Source organism: Perca flavescens, chromosome 12 (genome assembly GCF_004354835.1).
Source record: "Perca flavescens isolate YP-PL-M2 chromosome 12, PFLA_1.0, whole genome shotgun sequence".
Classification (NCBI taxonomy): domain Eukaryota; kingdom Metazoa; phylum Chordata; class Actinopteri; order Perciformes; family Percidae; genus Perca; species Perca flavescens.
This window is the reverse complement of record NC_041342.1, coordinates 17,163,214-17,190,980: the sequence shown is the minus strand read 5'-3', so window position 1 is coordinate 17,190,980 and position 27,767 is coordinate 17,163,214. Positions and strand designations below refer to the sequence as shown.

The following is a 27,767-nucleotide window of genomic DNA, read 5'->3' as shown; positions in this document are numbered from 1 at the left end:
TTGTTTTGATTGAACAAGCAAAGCAATTTATTTACAAACATACACAGGTAATAAGTGTCGCCCATGAGTCTTTAGTGTGCATCTCATAGCCAAATCTTTAGACTTGCAAACAGAAATAAGCTCAGTACGGTTTCACCTTGAATCAGCATAATCCATGCTTTTTTTTACAATTTGCTTTAATGTTCTGATCATTTCAGCTCAAATACCATCAATACTTGGAGCAGCATTAAATACCTTTTTTTCCTCAATACTCTGTGGTATTGTGTGACAATTTTCAAGGTAATAAAAAAGAAAATCAAGTTGAGGTACATGCCAAATGAACGTAACAATACTTTCTTTTTTTTTTAATTGGTCACATCCATTTCAACAACTTAGATTTCAAATCAACAAATGCTGATTCAGTTAGTTATATGCAAATGTTTGATCCGTCATTTTATCTCTGTTTGGATCTTGTTTAGAGTTTTTCTCCTCCTCAGAGAGGTCAGAGGTCAGGTCAGCTAAAGTGTCCATGAAGCCTGAAAGAACTCAGTGCCTTGCTCAAGGACACTTAAAGCAGGAAGGATATTTACGGTCACAGGGTCTTAGCCCATGATATTTTCTCTCAACACTAGAGCACCCTGCTGCCACTCTGCTGCTAATCCTGACCCAGTTTAATGGCATTTTTGCACTCATGAACACCTTTTCAAAACTACCTTCCTGATAGCACCGTAAATGTGCTAGCAATACACTCTAACATAGAGCACAGGAAATTCGACACTGATAAAAGTGGGTCTAGTCTCTGTAAGTCCATAGCAAGCATATGACTGGTAAAAAAAAATTAAATGGAATACTTCAGTGAAAATAGAAAGTCCCATCTTGTCTGCACGTACCTGTATGCAAACAATCATTACATTTCATGCGGATAGTTGTGGCTAGAAAATGACTAAACCATAAGAGAGAAAAACAATTCAAAAAGGTCTATTCAAATGATTTACTGTATGTGTGATGTTTATGAACACAGCTTATTTTTCAAGGTAGATTCCAAATCTTATTAAAACTCTAAAAAGAATGCCTGCCTTTCCCCCTATGTCTCCCAATATTCAAAAGTGCACTTTTAAGATTATAACTTGCGAAAGAATGAGTCACTCTGAGGAAGTTCAGCCAAAAACAGCCACTTAAAAGGCTTTTGTTTAAAAATTGTATGCAGATCAGGAGGCAACCAATCATACCAAAGTTTACAAGTGGGGGATTAATGAAAAGAGATGTTAAACAATGTTACAATCATTTGTTGCCTTAACTGAGAAAACAAGTTCCCCATCAGATTCAAAAAAGAAAAAGCTCTCTTAATCAACAAGAGAGCTCTAAAATACACAAAGTGAAGATGAAGACGTGAAAACATGCAAACTAGAAAAACAACTTGTTTGACGGTTGAACCCTTTTTTTTTTCAGTCAAACAATGGAGGAAAGTTTTAGAAATGTGTGCCCCTTTGGCTGATTTCAGGTCTCTGAGAGGAAAAGGAGAGTGTTGTCGGCTGTAGTTGAGTGACAGCCAGCGGTTCCTTAGGGCTGCCAGATGCAGACGAGGATGGATACGGTGGGAAGCAGAGGATCAGAAGGAGAACCTGGTGGTCGTCCTCCTGATGGGTCACTAATGCTAGGAGGTCTGCAGCAGGCGTCTGTAGTGGGGCATGATCTCGTGTTCTGGAAGGTGCAGGTTGAACTCTAACGCCACCAGCACCGGGAACTCGAATGCTATCAGCTCTCTGCGGTTCACTCTGAACCGCTCTTCCAGTTTCTGCCAGAAAAAAAAAAAAAAAAAAAAAAAAAAAGAGAGTTAAGATTAAATAATACATACGTGCGATGCTGTATTCCTAAATGCCTCTCAATACAACCCCTTATTTTTAACCAGCATTTCATGAGGACTGGCGCAGACGATTTGGACAATAGGAGATGCCTGCCTTGTTTGGATGGTTGACAAACCTACTGTTGATGCAATCACTATACTCTACAAGCCAACTAGAAAATGGGAGCAGAGTTGAAATTATAGGATTAGATAGGCTGGATAAACGATATACTAAATGTGTTGTGTTTGCCAGTTCTGCAGAAATCCTTAGGTCAAAGGGCGGGGGGTGGGCAAGTACTACTAAAACAAGTACTACTCCGCTTGTGAAAAAAAAAGAAAAAAAAAAGATTTAGAATATCTTTCGTGCTTTAGAAGGAGCTTCCTAAAGTCAAAATAACCCTCATGATGTCATCAGAGTTAGCTCTTCAAACTGTGATACGAACTGGAGAAGGCATTATGGGAATTTTAGGAGCCTGCATTTTTGGAGCTTGACCCCTATTAGAAACTAAAAATTAGGATATTTCAACATCTGGTGCATCAATTTTGACCAATTTATTTTCAAGGAGTAACTTAACACTCACTGACAATCTGATTTTTATGTGGCCTCCGTGGTTCTCCCTTTGCTACGGACTCTGTGACATCACTGATGGGTGTGGCTACATTTCTGACTACACAGCAGTGATGCTGGGGAAGCAGGTTTGAAGCTTAACCTCTCACAAGACCCCACATTCATGAGTGCAACACAAATTCACTAGATTCCCCTTTAAAGGTAAGGATCTATCAGCGATGATGATGGTGGAGCATATCAGAGTAGTAGAGTAGAGTTCCAGAGCTGGTGAGTCTCTAGACAAAAAAAAAGCAGTCTGCCGAGCAATATCAGATGTAGTCCTTACCTAAAACCAAGAGCTGACTGATCAGCTTTCATGAGATTTAAAGGTTATATCAACACTTATTCCTCTGACAGCTTTATTTATTTGAGAATACCCTCCTTTCTATTTTCTTAATATTGTTTTTTGTGCAAAGCAATTTCAGCAAAATCTTATATTTGAGTGTTGAGACCTGACATTTAAATGGTGACTTCTCTTAGCCCTAGTGTTATCTAATCATGCAAATAGTTTTGGCTGTATCTTGAGTCATCTGCTGTTGAGACGTCTGCTGCCAAACCCAGTGAAATTTTGTCTGTGGTGCTCACACTTTTGAAAAAATAAAATCTTTCTGGGCAGCCTAATATACGGACTTCACTACAAACAGTTTTCACTATGTCTGATTTGTTGTTAATTTGAGAGAACTGACCCTTTAATCTGGTGCAACACAAATCATCATTGAAGTAGGATCAAAGCATAAAGTTGAGTCAGGACACTTACGTCTATCAGGAGCTTGACCTCGTGTTTCTTGAGATCGCCACCAATCTTGGCTGCCAGCAGGACACAAGCTCCAGCGCAGAGTTTACGATTCTGCTTGTTTAGTTTGCCTTGAAGCACAAGTTTTTCAAAGTAGACGAATGCCATGGCGACTGTCGGTTCCTCGTAACCACATTCATCCAGGGCCAACTTTTTTATCTCCCTTTTCAAGCTGCAGGGAGGCCAAACAGCAGGGAGTTAACAAAAGAAAGGGAGAACTAAATAAGTTGATCTTAATTAAACAGGGTAACATTTTAACACTTAAACTTGCTTAATATGACACATTCTACACACTTCTGTCTGTCTTACCTCCTAATCTTGCTAAGTGTAAGCCTAATGTGGGGGAATTTCTCCTTGAAAGTTTCGTTCATGTCCTTCTTGAGGTCAGATGGTTTGACGTATTCAATGACCGTAGTCTGAAAAGGAAAACCAAAAGGTGGTGTCAAAATGACTACGCTTTCAGCACTGGGCAGAGTGACTGGAACATCACACACTAGTGTTGGATTCCACCGTCTCATAATGAGGCTTTACAGAGACCTGGTGTTACTCATGTCACTTAAAGTCTGGTGATATTCTTTATCTTTCTTATTGTCAAAAAAAATCCCATAAAAAGACCAGAACCAACAATGAATTGATCCCATGGACACACACCTACTGTGTGTATCCATAGCCTGATCCAAACATTATTAAAAACACCAATGAGCCACACTGTTTCCTTTGGGTGACATGTTTCTTCTTTACAATGAAAATGGGCACTGTGGTTTACTTTGAGTCAATACCACGTAACCATCCTGCTGCTGTAAATACTCATTAGCACACCAAATGTGTATCAAGCCTTTGCTGAAAATAGTCCTCAGCAAAATAATTATTTACTTCTGTTTGAGTAACGTTTGCAAAGAACTACAGTGCCCAGCTGTTCTAGCAAATAACTGAGCTTTATGGGCTTGTCACACACAGCGTATACGGATGTTGAAAAATATTGAGGGATGGACTAACACATTGTTGCTTTTGGTCTTTACATAGGATTTGTTAAGGATAAGAAAAAGATAGATTGTTGCCAACCTTTTTCTCAAAAAAACCTAGAGAACGCACAACATACTGACTGCTGACCGAGCTTTCCATACTTTAATCAGGCTTCTTCTATTAAACAGAACCTTAGTGCTTGTTATAACATGCTTTGAGTGCCAGGTGGGTGAGTCACATTAATACAGTATAATGACCCCTGTAAGGCAAAGTACATTTCTAGCACTTTGCTGAATCCACAGCTTGAATTTAAGATGTTTTAGAGGCAAAACAAATCTTAACTGCTAGATGTGCAGGATAATTATAATTTATTCTAACATGGGTCTTATTTATGTCAACTTGGCGGTTATTCCTCTTAGTAATAACATTTGCCAGAATTCACCAATATAATTCCTAAGATCCAGGAACAGGGCAACAGTGCTAAAAAGAAGTCAGGCAGGGCAAGAAACAAGCAGTATTACCTTAACTGTAACAATAATTAAAATAATTACCCAAAATGTCCTTTGGAAACACCAACTACCAACGTCTTGGTTAAACTTTGACCTACAGTACCATGCTTGCCGTAGCTGTGCATGCAGGATTATTATCCACATTTTGGCTGCATTCACTTTCAGTTTGACCTACAACATTTTAGCCAGATTACCTAAAACACGTTATTTGGCTCGTTCTATTAATTAATTCACCCTGCCACATACGTACACACACAGGCACACACACACAGGCACACACACAGGCACACAGGCACACACACACACACACACACACAGGCACACACACACACACACAGGCACACACAGGCACACACAGGCACACACACACACACACACACACACACACACACACACACACACACACACACACACACACACACACACACACACACACACACACACACACACACACACACACACACACACACACACACACACACACACACACACACCTTACCCAATGAGTGTTACTGTGATTAGATTCAAGTATGTAATGAATTGCATTTTCTGGATGGATGGATGGTTTTATGTCCAAATTTCACTGAAAATGCACCACACAAAATAATATAATTTAAAAATAATAATATAAGTGTAGTATTGTTTACAAACTATCTGATCATCCGTCCCTTGGTGTTTCTTTCCCAGTCAGACTTTGCTGTAGCATTGTCGCTGTGTTCTCAGATCTGAGCAATTCAGCGTAGAGCTGAAATGATTTCAAGAAAAATAACCGGCAACTCAATTTATCCAGCTTTAAAAATATGAGAATTTGCTGCTTTGCTTTGTCACATTTGGCAGTAAATAAAATACCTTTGCGTTTTGGACTGTTGTTCAAAGCAAAGCTATTCGAAGACATGACCCTGGGCTCTAGAAAATTCTATTAGGCATTTTTCATTATTTCTTTTTGACATGTCATAGATGAAACGATTAATTAAGATAACCTGCAGATTAATCGACAATTAAATAAATTGTTGCTCCTCTACTATGGTGAATACAGGGTTTTTCTAGCTAATAGATTATGCGAAACATAGAAAAATAACACTAAAGTCCACTGACTACAAGTGACACACTCTGCAGTGGTGCTAAAAATATCTCAATATGCATGTATGGCATTACAGACAACGCATGGAGTGTGAATAATGGCATCCACCCTGAACACCACGCTACTGATTATGAACCATGAAGGAGAACGAATGCTTATCGATGGTCGTAGCCCCGAGAAATGAACATAAAGCTGAACAGCGCTGACTTTGTATGACAGAAAATACACTCTACTGTGACCATGTCTCACGCTAACTTATGTCACTACATTATTATGTTTTTAACGTGAGGATACTATTACACAAATCAACAAGCCACTACATTGTTTTTTTTTAAACCACATTTAAAAAGACTTTAGTGAGGTTTTCCATGCTTCATATTCTAGGTCATACAAGTTTTCTCAATTGCTTGCAGAGTATAAAAACTATAATTATACCAAGCTTGAAAGTTCAATCAGAGAGCCATGTCGTCTAAGCAGCCTGTGTTTAACCTGCGAAATGCTGAGAATTTACTCGCTCTATTCCTGTAGTAAACACAATAGCCATTGTTGTGAGACTCTGGGTTTTGTAATTGGTGGAAGAGAAGAAAAAACAAAACACATAGCCTGGCCTTGACTTAACATTTCAACTTTGGCAGTCCTTGTTGTGTATTCTGCCAGTCTCCGTAACAAAAACAGAGCCCAGGAAAGAATGAGGTTGGAGTCTAGTCAGGTTTTTTTCCCCCCTCTTCCCACCACAATAAAACATCCGTTTGTTTCCGGAAAAGTACAAGAGTGATTAGTGCTGAGGTACAAACACTACACAAACTGTTGCTCTGGTGAAGTGGCTGCTTAATAGCTACTGCCCACTATACTGGGATAAAGTATGTGTGTTCATTCATGTCCCAGAAGGTGGGAGAGAGTCTGGGCCAGCGACCTTGCTGATTAAAATCATCTGAAACATCCTTCTGGCTCCTTTTAAAAAAACTTTTCAGTGGGACTTCTAAGAAAGAAACTGTCGAGGCAGACAAATCTTTCCGGTGTGTTATTGTTCTTAGTTGTGGTGGGAGGACTGAGAACAAAAAAGGTGACACAAATAACCATTGAAAAGAAAAAAGAAAAAAAAAAAGGCTTAAACAGTGAGATATTGTAGGACATTTCAGAAAAACATGTCAAAACAGAGGTGGGTCTGTTTCAGCGAATTATGCCAAAAAACTTCTCCATTCTGCTCTCAAGAAGACAAGGTTGCAGTTGCTGTCGCTATTGTTGTTGTTGTTGGTGGTGGTGGTGATGATGTGTTAGGCTCAGCTAGAGTACTTTCTCACCATGTAGGAGGGGAAAATGAGGACTCTCTTGTGTTTTCCGCAAGGCCACTGCGGGTCATCCAGCAGATTGGGGTCGTACTCGCGGAAGTCCCCCAAATCATTCCCTGCCACGAGCACAAACACAACCGAGGTTGAGCCAGAAGTTAACATTTACACTTTTCCAATAAAAATACACTGGATAATGGATGGGAAAAAAACTGAGGGTGAGGAATACACAACATTCATAATGATTAAGGTAAGTACTTGTTGGCGGTCGACTGACCTGTGTCTATGCTGCTCTGGTTGCTGTTGGCTCGACCCAAACTGAGGCTTCTATGGCTGGCGTAACGAGACTGAGAGAAGGATGAGGTGGAGTCGATGGTGTTCCTTCGACCACCAAGCGCGTTAGTGGGAAACAGGAACTGGGTGTAAGACACCGTCTGCAGACACAGGTGTAGTTATAATGTTTCACAAAAGCCTAAATAAGTTTGCACTCCTATAATCTAACAGGGTGAACAGGTATCATATCTTTTTTTCCACAGAAGCATTTTGTCAAAGCAAGAAAATCCCCAGGTGGTACCAATAGCATTTAGGGTGGTCTGTTTCATTAAGTGTCCCAGTATATTACACTAGTAAGCCAGCATGCTCAATAACAGGAGCCTGGAACTGACTTGCCTAAATGGAATGCATAATGTGATGTGATGTAATGTAATTACACCTGGGGTTTCGTGATATGTGTCAAAATATTAAACTAAAACTGTGGTGATTTACTAAATTTTTTTTGTTTTTCCATTATGTCTGAACTGGTCTTTTTTTTGGATAGTTACACTGAGCAGTAAGTATGGTCTTATATTTATCTTGTTGTCAATAATGACAAGATGATTAAACTCCTCCACGCAGCCTATTTCTGCTGGCATCTTACCTTTCCATCAGCTCCTAACTCCACACCCTCTAGCCCGATCACCATCTCCTTGGCACTGACGCCTCCTGATGGGTGCCGCTGACGCCCTCCTCCTTCCAGCTTGACATCCCTAATAAGCACAACACCTTTAGAGCTTTCAACATACATACAAACCTTCCTACAGCTCCTTTTAACTCCAATCCCTTTCCTTAACCTTCTCGCTGAGGCCTGTTCTAGCTCACCTCTACATCTCTACGACTGCACACATTTTGGATTGGCCGAATATTTTTGTATTTAATGTCTGCTGCTGAGATCAAACAGTAGACCGGGGCAATCACATGGGAAATTTAATTAAAATGACATTTCAGTGTTGAGACATATGTAAGAATAGTGTTGAGAAAAGTATGATTAAAACCACAATATCAATCATAACAGCAAACTAAACACTAAAATACACCAATTGTGTGTGTGTGTGTGTGTGAATGAATGAATGAATGAATGAGTGAGTGAGTGAGTGAGTATGCCCAGCTGTTTGGCAGTGTGGCTACTAAGATGGATGGGTGAAAGCTACACTAAAAAAATAGGCGACACCAAATCTCTTGATGAGCCGTAGCCGATCCGCGCCAAATTGTCAGGTGTCACCGGTTGTGCTTTATTAATAAATAAATAAATAAATCACACTGCTCAATTTCGTGGGGCCACAGGCAATCGCCTACCTATCCATATGGTAAAATCGCCTTAGACTGCTCAGTACAATTTCTGCATTTAAATATTTAGCTTACTTAAAGTGAAAAGAGAGGCATTATCAGCACAATGTAGGCTACTTGTACTAATGAATAAATAATAATTCATTTTATTTTAATTGTGATATCATGTGAGTAAAATCTGAATCTGCAACATAACCCGTAACATTTCTGTCAGGTACATGTAGTAGTACGTTTTCCTCTAAAGTAGAAGTACAAAGGTCAGTAGTATACGGCTGAGTTGCATATTAAGTGCTACTCGAGCCTTCTGTAAGTTATTTGGGGGTAATGGTTCTGGAGAAAGCTGCAAGCAGCAATACAGGAGGCCAAGCAATCGGCCTGTTGCAACAGGCACATTTTGAACGGCCACATTTTAAAACAGGCACATTTTAAACAGGCACTGTTTACACACAAACTACAGACGGAGATGTTTTTAAGTGCTGAAATGTCTCTTGGACTTGCTTTCATGTCAAAACAAGACAAGACAAAGATAGCCAAATATCAACTTATTTTTGTGTATATTTTATAATATTAACTTCAGCCTTATTTTAGCTTAATTTTTTTACATTGAGTCAGCAGACAGCAGACATTAAATCCTAACACTGTCTTATTTTTCTACTCCTCCCTTATCTTCCCTAGCTCGGTCATGCTTTCTCTTTATTAAAATGTGCCCAGATAAATTGAAGAAATTACACAGTGTGCCTTTGCATGACTCTCCCAGTGTTTTGGTGTGTGTGGCCAATCTGTTATAATGAAAACAGTGTTATTTGGCAGACTGGCATGTCAGGACACAATGTTGACAGATGCATCACGGAGCATTGACATCCCCAGGCAGCAGACGTCTCACAGAAAAGTGAAGATTAAATAAAAAGGGGGAACAAAGGAGACTGAAAGCTTTCTTGGGAAAGAGCTTTTCTAATAAGCAATCCAGAAAATAAATAGTTGCGCTTCAGTCTGCTGAGAATAAGGAGAAATGAAAGGAAATTATTTTAAAAAAGCTGGCATTGCTTAGCAACATGCATGGATAGGAATCACGGGATCCAAACATCTGTATGTTAGTAGGGTTATAATCTATGCAAAGTGCTCATCATGCCCTGCCAAATGTTTCTAAAGCTAGCATTAAGTGAAAAAAGCATATGAACATGACTAAAAGATTCTTGACTCTTGCCAGTTACTTTGCTACCAAATACTTAACAGCTCACAAACAGTTTAAAGTTGGCTTGACATAATATTCTTCCGCAGTCTTGCCCAAGCTTCACCCATTACACTAAACTTATGAGCATCAGTAAATTATACTTTATTATCCCGGTGAGAAATGTTAGCCTCTGCATTTGAACCATTTAACTTTTTATCCCAGTGGACAACTTCCACTACACTCCAATGCCAGGAGCATTACCTAATATGCATGTCTTTTAGGGTCAGCGGAACGGAGGAAAACCATGCCAACACAGGGAGAGCATGCAAAGTCCACACAGAAAAGCCAGTCGTCCCTAGCAGGGTTTGAATCAGAACCATCTAGATGTTACGAGACATTGATGCCCCATAAACAGATGCCCATTTAGTCAGCATAGTTTAATGTTTTCATTCCTTAAGAGAAATAGTTTGACGTTTTGGAGAAACATGGCTATTTGCTTTCTTGCCAAAAAGATTGATACTACTCTTAGGTTAGAAAGAAAAATATGAAGCTGGAGCCTGCAGCCTGTTAGCTTAGTTTAGCATGAAGACTCAAAGCAGAATGTGTAAAGTGGTTTTGTGGAGTGGAATGTGCAGGACTATTTTGTTTAGTCGGTAGGAGTAACCTTGTCGTCATAGTGAGAGAAGTCACTACGTACGTCCAAGAAATAGTCCCTCACATAGACTGGTATAAGAGTGGTGTCAATGTTTTCATGTATTTCCCAAAATGTCAAACCATTTGTCCTTTGCCTTTAATTAGTTACTGTTGTAACTGTAGGAAAATTGGTCCCATATTATGTCCCCCTTTAGTGTGAAGGGTCATACCGGGCTGATTTTTGAATTTTTCTTTATGGGGAGGTTATTATAGTGAGAATAAAGACAGAGAGACAGAAGAAAGAAACTACATGCAATCAGCCGTTTGGGCCCAGTCGTCTAATTAAATGTTGTTTTGCAGTTACAACACTTGACTGAGCCAGCAAAAGTCAGTAAACTGTCAATTAGCAGCAATGAGCAGTCAAATGTGTATATTGGATAGCCCTGGGGGTTTATTAACCCTTGACCTTGCACTGATTGTCTGGCTTTGGAAATTCCACAAACGGATTGAGCTTTCTATGCTCTTCACTAAGCCCCAGTGTGAAGCTTTTCTTTCTGTGCATTGTATTCTCTGGCGTTTATCTGTCCCCTTTCTCTTTCACTTCCTCCGAAACACACCGTTGTCACGTGACTGGTGGGAGTCAGAACCAAGGCTGTTCCAGAGCTATCCCCATGCAAGCCAGGTGGGTTCCCATTACATAGAGCCTTGCATTGCTTTAAAAAAAAAAAAAAAAACAAGCATCGTCTACAGATAAGCCAGAAAGGTCTTCTGTTCTAGGACCAAGAAATGTAAAACCCTAAAACAAGGCAAGGATGAAACAAAAGTGGTTGATTATAAACTGTCATGACTGTCTGCAGGGCAGGCAGCAGAAACTTCAGTCTGTCTGCCAGCATTGCGGATAATTAGACCAGTGGACAACACATGAAAATAATTTAAGAGTTAAAGTTCCAAATCTGAAAAGAACAGGAACCCCGGGAAAGGTAAGTATTAAATGCTAAACAGCAAAGCCAGAGACAGTTGCAACAGACAAAAATGGGTTGACTTAAACAACATGTAAGAGTGGCTAAAAGCCGCCAGAGCCATTATGGGAAAAGCAATACAAGCAACAAGCACTGGGCAACAACATAGTCTAGATATATACAAAATAAAACCTTTGAAGCCCATTTCAGCAGGCTGTTTATTTATTTATCAAACCTTAATGGTAAAAAAGGAACCACCAAAACCAACCCATAGAAATGTATGCACCAGTCAGAGGAGAGTACATCCACAGAAAAAGAGGGATGAGAAAACAAAGGGAAAGAGGGAGCACAGGCTGGAGGAGGTTACAAAGTTCGGCATGCTGTAGGATACATACCCTGCTTGGCTACAATCTCGATAGGGCAGGACAGAAAATACACTATAGAAGGATCTTCTGCCACTGATAAGGACTATCCTATAAAAACAAAAAATGGTAAACAAGCTAATCAATATCTATCTGACAAGATCCACACGTTAAAGTTGGAGAGAGTGTGCAGTAAAAGTAAGAATGAAGGGAATGAGCTGAAACTTCAACATGAGTTTGTGTTGTTTTTGTTGTTGTGGTAGCACATGTAGCATGTGGTTTGGGGGCAACAATGATGCATTTTTATTATAAGTTAACTTCAATTAGCATAATGATATTTTTTATACTAAATTGCCCTGTACTTGTGTAAACATACATATCCAATCAGATGTGTTGTGACCAGATGTCAGCAGCACACAGGGCAGAATGGCTCTGACTTTAGGTAACACTACAACAACCTCAAAGCCATAGCTGCAACTCACAGATACATTATGAATCTTACTACTAGGTCAAAATCAACATCAGGAGACAAACAACACGGTGAGTCATGACATGTTTCAGCATCAGTTTTTCAACAGGCAGTTCTCAATAGTGTGGGAAATCCAGCAGTTGTTCCAACATCAGCTGAGGAAAAACAACACCTGTTAAATCAGGAGACCTAATTTAACAGGAGGAACTTATCAAGATGGTACACTGGTTTACTAAACAAGAGATACTGTACTAACAGTCTACGCTTTCAAAAAAAACCAATTCAGCAGAAAAAATATTTTTTCAGAAAGCACCAGAACTAGACTCACAGCAGTTAACTGAATTAGATTTAACATCCAAAGAATGTGATATTGATAATGATGGAAATCACCAGAGCAGTAAACACTCTCGGGTCTCCTGGCCTAGATTAAACAACCATCTTTTCTCTGGTTACAATCTGCACACCCAGTCAAACATCAACATTAACACCACTGTGCCAAATGTTTATATATATATATATATATATATATATATATATATATATATATATATATATATATATATATAATTTTATATATATAACATATATTTGTGTTCTGCATACATGCTTATGTAAACTGTGACAACATTATATGTGATTTAGCTTTTTCACTGTTTGCTTCAAAAAATTTAAACAGTGATCAAATAAGGTCAAAATTAAATTCTATCAGATTATACTCTGTGTGAATGGACGGGATTCTCAATTGATTACATTTCATTTATAATTCAAAATGACATGCAGTGAATGAGCCAGGCCTGCTTGCCTACGGTGTGGCTTGTAATGTGAGAAACAGCCACACTGCAGTTCATTGACTGGGGCAGCCTGCCATTATCCACTGAGGACTTGTATTGACTAATGGATGGCAATGTTTGCCTTCATACCTTCCATTGCGCATATCATGTTGCCTCAAGTTCTTTATGAAGTGGATCTTCTTGAAGCTCTTTGGTCGGGGTGAACCCGATAGGGTTCGGCATCTAAAATGTAAAACAAACACTAAACATCAATACCTAAAAAAACCGAGAAACTGTCCCAGTCCAAGATACATACAGCGAGTGGAATATCTCAGTTTAGACACAAAATACTTTAGCAGACAATGTGAACGGTATTTCTGTGCAGTTTACTACCTGCGCAGAGGAGCATTCTCCTCAATGTCCTCTAGTGTTTCAAGCGAAGAGCGCTGAGAGATGAGTCTTCGTCTAGAAAGACAAACAGAAGACAGACAGAAAGTTTGAAGTTAGATATGAAAAGACATCAACCCACCAAACACAAGACCAACTGTCCTTATGCAAAACCCCTATTAAAAGAATGAACTCCAGCAAAATAATGATAATAATCCTCATTGTAATCTTTCCATTTACTGAACACATGGACACAAAGCCCTGCATTGCAATTTGATTAAAAGGCAGAACAATAAATCAAAGTCAATACCCCCAGCACAGCAATACCTAAAATTTGCAAGTGTACACTGAAAATCAATACATTTTCCTGGCAAATTGAGGTCAGTCTAGCTTTTACAATAAAACTAAGCATTCACAGACAGTGCAGGGAATTTCCACCCAAATCTCCATTAATCTACTTTTGTGTAGCACAACGGGTCAATAAGTGGGTAAAGCCGCTATCCACCTCACTGTTCTGTACTGTATACAACTACTGAGAAACTGAATAGCATCGGAGATACCTATCAATCATTTTCCAGTGGTTTCACTACAATACCTTTTTGAGAACTTAATAGTTTTAGGACTGAGGCATATTTAACCAATTTATTTTAAATTTACCAAAATATGTAAAACTGCTCTATGGATAAGTGTTAAATAAAATAAAATCTGAAAAAAAATATTTTTTCAGAAAGCACCAGAACTAGACTCACAGCAGTTAACTGAATTAGATTTAACATCCAAAGAATGTGATATTGATGGAAATCACCAGAGCAGTAAACACTCTCGGGTCTCCTGGCCTAGATTAAACAACCATCTTTTCTCTGGTTACAATCTGCACACCCAGTCAAACATCAACATTAACACCACTGTGCCAAATGTTTATATATATATACATACATACATACATACATACATACATATATATATATATATATATATATACACACACATATATATATATATACACATACATACATATAAAAAATAAAAAGGTCAAACAATGGTGTAAAATTAACACCAGTCTCTGTCTGTTCTCTGGTTAATTTGCAGAGAGAGTCTTGGACAGTCAAGTTATGACCACCATCCATCAACACCACTGTGTGCCTGTGTGGACAAGGATCACTCCTCAATCTTATATCACAGAGAATTTTCCAGGATTAGAGCCGTTACGAGGATAACAAGCTGGCTCGGCAAGCACTTTGTGTAACACATTTTGTCCCAGATGGCTTTTATTTCCCACTTTAGTTGCACTACTACTCAAGAGGTTAATTCTGCTGGATGCCTTTCATATGATCAGCTGCCAGTTTAAGAAACAAACCCACATGTGATAGCTAAATATGCCTGAGCTGTTCCAAAATTAGGTTGTAATTGGATGTTTAGAACATAACAACATAATCCAACTCATTAGTCAACCTCACAAAAGTGGCTCACATTTAAGAGTAGTGGAAATTAACACATTAGTGGTAAAATAACACATTCTCCCAAAGGGGTCTATCTGTCATCAAATAATAATAATATAAATATAATAAATCTGCAGCAGAGTTGGCAAAGCCAAGTAAAAGTGCAAATAGAGTTCAAACCATGCATCCTGTATATATTATTGGACTATCCAATTCTTTTTTACAATGTTCTGTAATGTAGAGCTGCAATGATTAATTGATTAGTTGTCAACTTTTAAATTACTCGGCAACTATTTTGATACACAATTTATATTGATATTATTGATATATTATTATATTTTTTAAGACAAAAGTAAAAATTCGTTGATTCTAGCTTGTTAAATGTGAATATTTTCTAGTGTCTTCTCTCCTCTGTGACAGTAAACTGAATATCTTGAGTTATGGATTATGAGTTGTGGACAAAAAAAGACATTTGAGGATGTCATCTTGGGTGTTTGGGAAACACTGACCCACATTTTTCACTATTTTCTGACATTTTATAGACCAAACAACTAATCGAGAAAATAATCAACAGATTAATCGACTATGAAAATAATCGTTAGTTGCAGCCCTACTGTAATGCTGTATATATGTTCCAAGCTGATGACACTCGCCTCTTCACTGAACATTTCAGCCAAAGGGGGAGACAGCGGAGCGTAAAGCAGAATGGCTGGTTAATAAATGACAGAGCATGAGGACAGATTAACAAAAAATGACTCTGTCCTTGAGGATCTCCCAGGGTTTAAACCAACACAAGCTGAGTGAACAGTGTATTGCGGCGGAGACGGGGCCAAGATAAGTGATTACATGAGGAGCCAGACTGTTGGAGCTGACAAGAAACCTAGAGCCATTATACTGGCTAACCTTCTGCACTGTGTATTATGACCCTAATGATCATAAACTGGAAGGAAGGACATTAAGCTCTGATAAAGAGCATGAACAGTAGATGTTTTAGTCCAAATGAGCAGAACAATGGGCAGCTGACATGGTTGTAATGAAAGGGCCTGACCTCTACACGACAGAGGACAAGGCTTCTGGCACTCGTGATAGAGCATCCCTTCATTCCTAAAACTACTTAATGTTAAATGATGCTTTTAGAACAATTTAGGTCATAAGAAAACATTCCCATGGTGTCATGCTTCCATATTTTGATGTATTTAGAGCTGAAATGGCACCTTGGCGTGGAACATAACAGTCTTTAGCTAATAAGAAAGTGAAAATCACCTCATCTTTGTCTTTAATCCATAAATGGAATAAAAGTAAGAGTTTCTAGCTAAAGGCTCAATTTAAAGCTTTACGAATTAATATTTTTTATATGAATTATGGATCAAATGAATGGTGTGTAATGTGAGAGGTGTCACTCGTACAGTAGTATGGAACCCACTGAGAATTATTCTCCAATACCGCAATTCTCCTTAGCTCTACAGAGTGCTTTAGATTTTTTGTTTTTATTCTCACTCAGCCGTTTTGAAAAACTAAAAAGAAACTAAAATCCCTGATAGACCCACTGTGAGCTACTAGCACAGCCTGAAACAACAGAAACAAAGTTAGCATCTAGTGGCAAACATAGTGCAGCATTTAGCACCCAAAGAGCCAGATACTTATCTCGGGAATTGGTGGAGACCAAAACCGAGCTAAATGAATGCTAATGTTTCTCTGTGTCTGCTGTATGTGTAAATAGGCAACTGTTTGCCTTCATAAGGTGATAATACAGTATGTCAGTGTTGTGATGCTCGCACCAAGTGGTCAAAAAAAAGTAAATTAATGCAGGTTTATAGGTTTGGATTTTTTCTATCCTATTACCCATACACCAATATGCACATTGAAAGAGTTATTGTTTGTCGTCATCATTCCTGATGTCCATATAATTCGTGAAACGATCACTTCTCTGAATAGAGAGCGTACCAAATCCACAGATCTTGTTCGGAGCATAAATGCGTCGTAAACGCTTTCAATGCTAATGTGAGGCTTTAGCAGTCTGATCTCAAGTGGGTATCTTCCAAAGTTACTGTCTTTTTAGAACAATTCCCTCTTTGGGTAATCCCGGACAGCGTTTCCTTGCAGAGCTGCAGTGGAGGGATACTAACACCAAGATGGGATTTTGCACTAAAAAGCTTGCAACTTTGGAAGCTTGATTTCACTAACTTCCGATTGCTGAAGCCTCATATAAGTTGTGGCTGGATTTTCGAAGGATAGGAGGAATGTACAGAAGTAGATTTGGTCCCAACTCTCACAGCGAAGGCATGATCACTTCACAGCTACTATAGTATCGGCAGGATAAATGATTACAGCGACCAATAGCTCTGAACGTACATACAGGCATGAGTATTGCATTAAGACAGACAGAAAAATCCAAACCTGTCCTTAAATTCTGCAAACACTGTATGTTAGCCACAGGTCTCAATTTCTGTATGACAATTTTTCCGGTCCAAATCTCAGTGAATTGTTACTGATTTTCGAAAGCATTCACCAATTGGCCGAAGGACATGTTTCCAGTTCAAGAGGACACAGCTGAAGTGTGAGAACTGCAGATCCACAGCAGCAACACAACGTGTTTTTGAATGCAAAATATGTTTTCCAGGCTGCTACATATCCTGGAAACAATAACACTGGCCAAAGCGCTCATTTACTTCAGACACAACTCCTACCAACTAGGGTTAGATCAGTCTGTTTCTACCCAGTTTGACATTAACAAGGCCTGATCAGAAGCTTCAAAAAAGACTCCGTATAAATCAGTGGCAAAGGAGCGACAACAAGTGCATCCCTTAGTATCTCTCAATCTCTACAAACACAATGCCATCCTCTTGCAATGAAAAGGTTTCAAAAAGCTATTAAAAATCCTCTCCAGCAGTGCCATGCAATGACGCCATAAAACTCAAGTGGACTATTTAGGTGTGGGTATTAAACGGTTTCACACGTACACCCTGTTGGCAGCTTGCCACAGAACATAGTTTTTCATTTTGCCAGAGAGAAGGGAAAACGGGGTTATTTTGATTAAAAAAAAAAAAAAAAAAAAAAACGTGATTCCAAAACACACGAGGAGTACAAACGGCATCTATCAGTAGATTTTAAAAAAGGAAGTTAAAGAAAGAGAAACACACAATAGTTATATTATCTTTGCAGGGTGGGATACAGAACAAGTCATAATGTGGAAATTCAACTCTGGGGTTCAACTTGAAACTGCACGAAGAAAAACACATGCTGACCCTTGTTACTTTGTCTTGCACTTAAATTGGGTTTCTTCGTCAAATCCTATGGGCTTTTTATGAGTGTTTGTTAACAGCTTAGACACTGAGAAGGAAAATGAAGCATTCTTATATAATCCTGTCATTATGCCAAACATGACCTCAGCGAACAACAATCAATCTCATAACCACAAGTATTTGACCCAATCACACAAAATTCCACAGGGCTATTATAATGGCTTGTGCTGATTGTTTTCCACCCACAGCCTCTGCTGTCTCATGCTAAAAAATAATAATACTGTTAAGTACATGAGTCTGTACCTAATGGTGATCGGAACATAACTGAAATAGGATGTGAGAAGACCTGGATATGTTTTAGGGATGGAATTAAATTAAAGGATGAAATGAAAATAGCTTTACACCTTAGGCAGACAAGGCCAGATGGTAAGAATAGGAATGCTATATTTAAAGCTGCAGCACTTGGAGTGCTAATTCATGATAGATGAAGGCTGAAGAGTGGCAGGAAAGCTGAATATGAAATCATCCATCATTTTCATGCATTAGATTCTGATTAAGATATAGTCTAAAGCAGCCTTAACTTCAAAAAGTCTACTTTGGCAGCACATCAGAGGCTCTGTGACTTCCTGAATGGGAGCAAGACTGAAGGCCAAAAGTCTAAGGGGTGAGTGTGTCTCTCTGATGCCCATGGGAGAGGAAGTGGAGGACAAAAAATACAGAGTGGTGAGCCAGGCTGCTTCTCAGAAAGCCTGGGCATCCTGCCTCTCCCAGCCAGGGACCTCTGGACACGTTTCCACCAGCTGCCCTTAGAAAACAAACCAGGCACTGTGCAGAGCGCTGGTCTGTCTGTGGAACATGACCACACTCCATCAACAGGTTGCTTATTTCTCAACATTAGAATTCATTTTGTGTGGACATCATCCAAACACATTTCAAAAAGGAGGGTACAGTCAGGGTTTAACGACTGTGGTGAAATACATTGTAATGCAATTCAAAACCACATACATCAAAAGTTCAAGCTCAAGAACAGCAAATAAGAGGACCTTGTGGTGAGATTGTTCCTTCAACGGCTGTTTCCAAGGTCCAGAATGAACTTTCAATCTAGACTTTTACGCAAACATGAACAGGTGGTCCTTAAAGTGCTCAGGAAAATGGAAATTTAAACATTTGTAATTCCATGACAACTGAGCAAACACCATCTTCTGAGCAAGATTCGGTGATATTATCGTTAACTCACGAAAAGCTACTAAATGGACTTGAGAAGGGAGATTGTTTTGTCAACTAATATTAACTTTATTTTGAACTTTCGCTTTAACTCTGTTCAATTTTGAAGCTGCAGTTAATGGTGTTGTAATGGATAAGTGTTATCGCAGAAAATACAGAGCACATTTTGAAATAGTCAATGGTGTTATTTGTTATAAGGGTTATATAACTTCTTTAATGCACTTCTTTCACTATCAAAAAGGTACAGATCCAGACTTCCGGAAGCGGTTTTACAGTACAATTTCCATGAGGTCAGGAAGGGGAACTAAACGCTTACTGAGTGCTTCGCCATAAAGCAGGGCTCCCTGTGAAGTCTGGCAGAGACACCAGAGGGAGGAGAGGATCTGAGTAAGAGAGGGGCTCTGAATGAAAAGCAGAGCAGAGAGGACTTGACGGCAGGTTATGACAGTGAGAGAACCATGAGACGACTGTTACTGACAGCTGTCCTGCAGCGAAGTTAGACCGTCCAAACTCTCTTTGTGCTTCCACGGTGAAAGCAAAGTAGACAGAGAGGGCACATAAAAGATTGTGTAATAAAATTATTATTACAGCAAATGAATCGCCTGTTTGAGGGGCTTAAAATACTCAACAACTCACCAAAATTGGCGGTTGCATCAAGCCTGGTGAAAATGTATGTATTTTAAGGGTTTCGGGAATAGATGCACAAAAATGGCTTGCTAGAGTCCCTTACAGAATTTAAAGACTTGAGCCCCTGTAGTACGTTTAACGTAGACTAACGAAAATTGGTACAGATATCTAGCATGTCAAGAAGTACAAAAAAACGTAATTGGAACGATACCCTTAACCCAACAGGAAGTCCGCCATTTTGAATTGAAAGTTCAAAATTTTTGTGTTTTTTTGCCCAATTCCATGTTTCGTACTTTAACGAACTCCTCCTAGAGATTTCATCCGATCAACTTCAAATTTGGTCTGTACCATCTAAAGACCTTAAAGACGAAAAGTTATTAAAAGAAAAACTTTTCAGGCGCCCATATAGCTCAGTCGGTAGAGCGGGCGCCCATATATAGAGGTTTGCTTCTCGTTGTTATGTCCTGTCAATTAAAGGCCTAAAATGGCCCAAAAATATTTTTTAGAAAAAAAAAGAAAGAAAAACTTTTCGTCATGAGGCATGGCTGTGGCAGGGTGGCTATTTTGTGCGTTTCGACATCGAAACAGGAAGTGGGTGTAACTCGAGTGTACATTGTTCAATCTGGCCCAAACTTTTCATGATTCATAAGACTCTAACACTGAGGACATTTACCGGCCAAAATTGACTCAACATCATAGCGACAGGAAGTAGACCCAAAACTATAGGTACTATACTTTAACAAACTACACTGAGAGATTTTATCCGATCAACTTCAAATTCGGTCTGTGTAATCTAAAGACATTAACAATGAAAAGTTATTAAAAGCAAAACTTTTTGTCCAGCGGTGAGGGCGTAGCGTGGCGGCCATTTTGAGCATTTATCGATGAACGAAGAAGTTGTTGTAACTTGAGTGTACATTGTCAGATCTACCCAAAATTTCTCACGTTTGACAAGGGTCCAGGCCTGAGGTCATCTATAGGCCAAAATTGACTTTTGGTCACAGCGCCCCCTGCTAGCAACAGGAAATCAGCCTTATATGACAAACACCACCGGTTTACATGAAACTTATAATGTGTGGTCTACATGTGATACTGAGCCGCCCCTATACTTTAACCACACCCACTTAGTCAGGCCATGCCACCTTTCATAACATTTGAACCGTTTAAGGTAGACTCTTGTGTGAGGTATCATTGAACTGACACGATGTGCCCTGCTATGACATGAACTTCCACAACTACCTTCAAAGTCACTGTTCCACTATCTTTAGTGTGACTATTATTTGCCAGTGTTCATCACACCCCCAACCGGCCCTGTCAGACACCGCCTACCAAGAGTCTGGGTCTGCTGAGGTTTCTTCCTAAAAGGGAGTTTTTCCTCGCCACTGTCGCAACAGCCACTGCTAATGCTTGCTCTTGAGGGAATTACTGTAATTGTTGGGGTTTTGGAATTTATAGAGTGTGGTCTAGACCTACTCTATCTGTAAAGTGTCTTGAGATAACTCTGTTATGATTTGATACTATAAATAAAATTGAACTCAGCAAAGAGTTCTTTTTTGCCCCCAATGTTTTACCCACGCCCCCTTTCACAGCTAATGAACTCAATGAAGTAGAGTTTTGTTTGAGGTATCATTGAACTTAGCAGGGAGTTCCCTTTTCATTGGTGACGATTTGCAGTGTCTGAGTGCTGCGCAAATGCAAGGTCGCAAGGAGCGGTGCCAGTAACCCCGACGTGCAAGGAGGTGCGAGGGTCCAACGTTGCTTGCAGCTTTAATTGTATGTAGTTGAACAGGGGTATAGAGTTACCGGATGTTAACATCACGCTGAAGAGAAGGAGACAGCAGGTGACTCTTGACAATGAGCATGAGCACAAGAAAGAAAAAAGAACTGCTGAGTTGCCTCTCTGGGGAAACTAGGTTACAGCTTCTGGACCTATGATCATACTGCACATGTGTCCCCACTGTCCCTTGCAGATTGCAGACCAGCGAGTCCTAAGGCTACAACCACCTGCATGCAGTAAATTAAAAAAAAAAAAAAATCTTCCTGTGGTGCATTTTTGTGTCCAGGCAGACTGTTGCTGAGAACAAAAAGCACCTTTTTTTTTTTTTTTTTTTAAACTGCAGGGAAAGGTTCAAGAATTCAGGGCCCTGGTTTATGTGGTTGTAAGGAAAACAAAACACAATGCCTTGGATGTTCAAAACAAAAGCAAGTAATTATGTTTAACTCATTTACTTAATTGATTATTAAGTAGTTATTATTATTATTATTATTAACTAAATGATTGTGACATGCACAAAGAACGCTGATAATCTACTAAAATTTAACAAATGAAACAATGACCTGGCTGCTTAGGCATGGTGGTGAAGGTACACCAACAAAAAGTAACTGCAATAGAGGGTTTGTCAGTGGCGTGTTATTGTAGCTAATAATGGAGGCAACGTGATTTGGAAAACTAATTGAATCTTGACAGCTGGCTACACTCTGGCACGCATGGGGGGTTACTGCTCCTATGTATTTCTCCTATGATTTGTTTTTGGAAGGGGACATGGTTAAGTTTTTGTTTGCTTGCTATGATGCCATCAATGTACAGTCTAACGGCCTGACTTTGCAGATCCTGCAGACAAGCTTGCACCTTTAACATCAGCGTTACACCACTCACACGGTGTACTGCATGTTCCCAAACACCAGACACCGTTGTTCACATAATTACCTTGATCTCTGCAGCTCTATCGCAGAGTTGGCTATCTGTACGCCCTCCAGGCTGTAGTTCTGAGAGGTTTGCCTGGAGTAAGGGGCAGGTAGGATTCCCTGAGTGTACGTCTGCAGCCTCCCTCTAGTCGATGCTGGGACCGCGGAGAACGGCGAGCTGAACGTCGAGGGCACAAAAGCGTCGCCCTCCGTGTCTGTACCCGCCGGGGCAGCTACGGGACCCGTCCCGAAACTGGCCCGACTGCTGGAGAGAAGAGCCTGGTTTGCAAAAGCGAGCGCCTTGGCGGCGGTGGTCGCTGCAGCAGCAGCAGCCCCGTACACCGAGCGCTCCGGAGAAACCAGGCTCTGTCTAGTCCTAGCTTCAAGCGAGTCATCCTCTTCGTTTTGGTCGTCTTGCACTGGTCGCCCATCCAGAGAAATGTTGCTGAGAAAAGACAACGCCGCTTGCCTCCTCCTCGGGTCTATGCGTTTCCGCGTTTGCTCGATACTGGAGTGGTTGATCTGTAGCGTGGCTGTGGATGTGTTGCTGCTCGTGGCAGCCGCCATGGTCCGCTTCCAGTGATCCTAATCCCCACAGCAGCGATCTTACCTTGCTAACATTAATATTGTGTTAATCGTGCTTGTGTTGGTGAATTGCAGTGGCCTGTCTTTTAAGTACATGCGTTTAACTGGGTGAAAACAGGGGGGTCACGTGTGTGCAGTATTGTGGCAGCACAGGGAAAATTTGGACCAATGGGCTGTCAGGAATACATGTGCGTTTTTTCTACCTTTTCCTGACTGTTGGAGCCTCCACTAGCTTCTCTGACAGGGTATGCCAAAATTACATAAACTATAAGCACGGTATCTTTAAAACAGTTTGATCTGCACAGTAGGAGTCTGTAGGTCTAAGCAACATTTACATTTTGTCCATCAATTTGGAAAACACATTCCTACAAGAAATGTTTAACATCGTGGCGAGAAAACTTTTGCAGCTTTCTGCATTACAAATATCATTCAAGCATAAAGAGCTGCTCACTGCTTTCTCAGTCCGCACCATGGACGGTCAGCACAAGGAGCAGTTGTGTGCACAATGATCAATAGACGCTGACAGAATGCGGCCTAGCTCTGTTTGTTTTGAGAAAATAGATCATTGTCTGAACTGTACAAGTCAGCATCTCTGCAGCAATTGCGCCATCTGTCTGCTTGACATGCATTGCGTGTGCTGTTTTTTGTTGTTGCTTTTTGCCATAACCATATTAAATATGCCATCTTGTGGATTTTCGTAGTTTAAATGCAGGGGGATATTTATCTGGGTTACCCGTTTGCTAGGTAGCCAACGCGTTTTAATGAAGAGCTCAAGAGAGGCAGTGTTGAGGAATAATCAGGCTTTTCCCTTTTAATTGAGGATGTATTAAGGTATTGTATGCTTATATAGCATTATGTTTCTCAAATTTAACATAACATGAAATACAACTTTGATCCCATAAGGGACATTCTACAGCCTTGATCCACAAATGAATTACAACAATGTGTTTGTTATTTGCCCTATTCTGCAAGTGATGTTACTCCCTGCTATGGTTGGATTAAAATGTTCTGGGGCTCTGGGAGAACAAACATTGTTCCTGGGAGTCTGGGACCCCATTGACTCCTGCTGACCCCTCTTATGTAGGCCTACTGTGTTGCCATGTTCCCACCAAATTCAGTGCAAGCAGCAGAATACACATGGCAGCTTCTTCATTAGACCCAAAACAACCACTGCTCCCATGCTGAAGATTATATTAGTTGTCTGTGTGTCAGTTTGTGTTAATTTGAACAAGTTTATTAAGGATTAGACACCATTTGAGCATAATATAAACTAAATGAATATAGTCTTAAAGGTCCCATGACATGGTGCTCTTTGGATGCTTATATAGACCTTAGTGGTCCCCTAATACTGTACCTGAAGTCTCTTTCCCGAAATTCAGCTTTGGTGCAGAATTACAGCCACTAGAGCCAGTCCCACAATGAGCTTTCCTTAGTATGTGCCATTTCTGTGTCTGTAGCTATTGAGGAGGAGAGAGGGGGGGCAAGGTGGAGGGTGGAGGTTTGGCCTTGACCAACTGCCACTTTTCTCGTTTGAAAGCCATGATGTCTCTCTCTAATGGGTGGGCCAAATTCTCTGGGCGGGCAAAGCAGAGAAAGGGGAGGTAACCTTGCTTGTTATGACCTCATAATAAGCAGATTCCAAAACGGCTCATCTGAGCTTTCATTTTCTCAAAGGCAGAGCAGGATACCCAGGGCTCGGTTTACACCTATCACCATTTCTAGCCACTGGGGGACCATAGACAGGCTGGGGGAACTCATATTAATGTTAAAAAACCTCATAAAGTGAAATTTTCATGCCATGGGACCTTTAAAACTATATTTTTATGGGGCCACAAGACTGCATAAGACATGATAAGATCAGTAGGACATCTCATTGCAATGTTTGTCCAACAATGTGGTATTTAAAATTAATTTCTTCATTTTACAAAGAAGCTCTTCTCCCCGCCTCAAAACCAATTGTCTTGTGATAAACTGACATGTTTATAACCGCACTTCTCACTTTGACCAAGGGAAATAACATTGGTAGCTACAGGAAGACATTTAACTCAGTAGTTCACAGCCATATGCCACATGTTAGTCAAGTAACATCAGCACAGGATCTGAATCAAACCACTCAAACAATCAACTCTTTATCTAATGCACACACTGGTAAATCTGCTGTTCTAGTCCCACAAGCAATCTTTGTCAAATGTCCCAATATTATTTCTGACAATATCAGCAATTATTAGTAAGCTCATCAATACCAAGTATAGTTGCTACAACTAAAGTTTATCATCAATCACTCAAAATCTAATATTGGAAATGTTCACTTAAACCAGTGTTTCTCAACGGGGGCGGTACCGCCCCCCAGGCGGCGTTCAGAAGACGATGGGGGGCGTTGGAGCAATATTTTGGAAAGGGGGGCGTTGAGGTGCCCTTGGGGGGCGTTTGTTTGAAAGCTAGTTTAAACCAAAGATTCACAATAACAATACATGTTTACACTTAAACTACTAAAAAATCGGAAGTCTGTATCATGCGACTGCGACTGGATGAGACCGGTATCATAACTCTTCTTCTCTTCTGTGCTTCTGTCAGCTTTGCTTGGCGCAGCTCCGTGCTGCCTTCAGGGAAACGGGACGTCAGAGCATCATCTTAAATGAGCTCTGTACCACGTGAAGCTACGTTCAGATTTAAAAAAAATAAAAAAAATAAAAGCAATCGCCGCAACGTCCTTTTCTATTCTAATGTGTGTGTGTGTGTGTGTGTGTGTGTGTGTGTGTGTGTGTGTGTGTGTGTGTGTGTGTGTGTTATTCTTCTGCTTTTACCCCTTGATAAGTGCCAGCTTGTTTTCCGTTGGAACATTTAGATTTGAATGAAAAATAGATTTGAATGTTAAATTGCTAAGCTGTTTCTGATTGGCTGCTGTTAGTGTTTATAATAATAATAATAATAATAATAATAATAATAATAATAATACATTTTATTTAAAGCGCCTTTCATGCCACCCAAGGTCACTTCACAAACAAAAAAGGACATTCAAATTATAGTCATCTTCTAAAGGTGCTGAGGTTCACACCAGGGACATGCAGCAGGTCTTTTGATAATACCTAATTATAGTTTGAATGTTACATATCTAGTCGTTCTGATTGGCTGCTGGTTTTTAATTTGAATGTCAAATGGTTGCATTTTTTTTAAAAACCTGTAAATATATAAAATTTCTATTTACATGGCTTTTTTGATACCTGGGAAACTAATACATGTGTTTGTCATTCAATTATTAGATTTTTTAATTATTTTTGATAACAATAGTAACAATAATAATAGGCCTAGGCCTATATCAGGGCGTAATCATTAATATTCGGGGCAATTAGCCTACATAATATTTGATGGGGGGCGTTAGGGACCTGGATAATGGATACGGGGGCGCTGGCACAAAAAAGGTTGAGAACCATTGACTTAAACCATGCTTAATCATATGTATGTGCATAAAACAAATGTTAATTTCATGTTACATGTTAAATTCCTGGATAATGTGACAACTGTAGCCAAACCTAAAGGTTGCAAATGTGATACAGAAATGATAAAAGACAGACATAGCTTGTAATAGAGGCTATCCTTCAAACCACAAGACAATGAGCCCTGTCCTCATCTGTAGAATAGGTCTTATAAAATACACAAAATGTGTTAAAATTGTCTACATTAAATGGAATATTTAGAAAATAGACGTCAAATGGTCACACTTTGTAGAGACTGCCAACAAAAGCACTTCTTTACCACTAGATGTCTCTATTGGAGCTTATATCTGCACTAGGCTGCATTTTCCTACATTCTGCAGTACACAAAAGAGCACGTAGTGACTGATGTTTATAAAGCCCCAGGGTGGATGCACATCATAATATAACCAACATAAATTCACCATAACACTGGTGATATTGACTCTTTAATGATTGTAGTTACTCATCCTAAGGTTATTGTGATATAAACAGACAAAGCAATACTGATGATTGATCTTTAGGGTCACTTTATTTCTTCATCTGTGCTCCAAAAACACTCAAAGAAGTTTTGATTCTTGACTACTTTTTGTACATTGAATGTATCACCAACATTAAACAACCAGAATGATATACATATAACATTTAGCTTGGGATAACAACACTGTATACACTGCAGATCTATGCTCTGATGCCTTTCTGTAAACAGCCTGGGCAACAATAATGTGTAGGAACTGCAGGTTCTTTGGCCCCAGTTAATCTGAGCGGCCCATCAGTCCCCATAGCGTCGCAGCACAGACTCCTGCTCTCGGTGAGAAACTCTGAGCTTCCTGTGTTTGTGTGAAGTTTCCTACTCATGAAGTACTTCAGCACCTCATTGTGAGGCTTCATGCACATTACTCTGCTATTACTTTTACAATGATTAAAGACAAATATGCCAACATGCATCATACATTTCCCTTTACTGTCCTAAGACGTAGAAACACAATACTGGAGTCTCTTAATGGGTGCACTAGCATTGTACAGTAGTGAAATAATGTTTGCTCTAATAATGAAAGTAGAAGGTTTGAAAGAAAAATGG

General features: G+C 39.7%; 1 protein-coding gene across 2 annotated transcripts; it reads right to left on the bottom strand.

Annotated features, from left to right (window-relative positions):
• Positions 1–23,355, bottom strand: cables1 (Cdk5 and Abl enzyme substrate 1). 2 transcript variants are annotated; one of them, XM_028594137.1, is made up of 10 exons: positions 22,654–23,355; positions 13,421–13,492; positions 13,178–13,270; positions 11,822–11,899; positions 7,978–8,086; positions 7,339–7,495; positions 7,077–7,180; positions 3,532–3,638; positions 3,187–3,394; positions 1–1,774 (listed from the first exon to the last, which is right to left on the bottom strand). In XM_028594137.1, exons 1-10 carry the CDS (start codon positions 23,196–23,198, stop codon positions 1,634–1,636), a joined length of 1,614 nt encoding a protein of 537 aa, XP_028449938.1. In that variant the 5' UTR covers positions 23,199–23,355; the 3' UTR covers positions 1–1,633. The 2 variants fall into 2 exon arrangements, with proteins under 2 accessions (XP_028449938.1, XP_028449939.1); XM_028594138.1 differs by lacking the exon at positions 11,822–11,899.
• Positions 23,356–27,767: the final 4,412 nt, after the last annotated feature.

What these genes read in the sequence shown, in the direction of transcription:
- cables1 (XM_028594137.1), bottom strand. Translation starts at nt 23,198, where the DNA reads ATGGCGGCTGCCACGAGCAGCAACACATCCACAGCCACGCTACAGATC. An exon ending in CGAGATTGTAGCCAAGCAGG is followed by an intron (nt 8,087 to 11,821) that starts GTATGTATCCTA and finishes TGTGCTTATTAG; the next exon opens with GGATGTCAAGCTGGAAGGAG. An exon ending in ACACTTAGCAAGATTAGGAG is followed by an intron (nt 3,395 to 3,531) that starts GTAAGACAGACA and finishes GCCTCCCTGCAG; the next exon opens with CTTGAAAAGGGAGATAAAAA.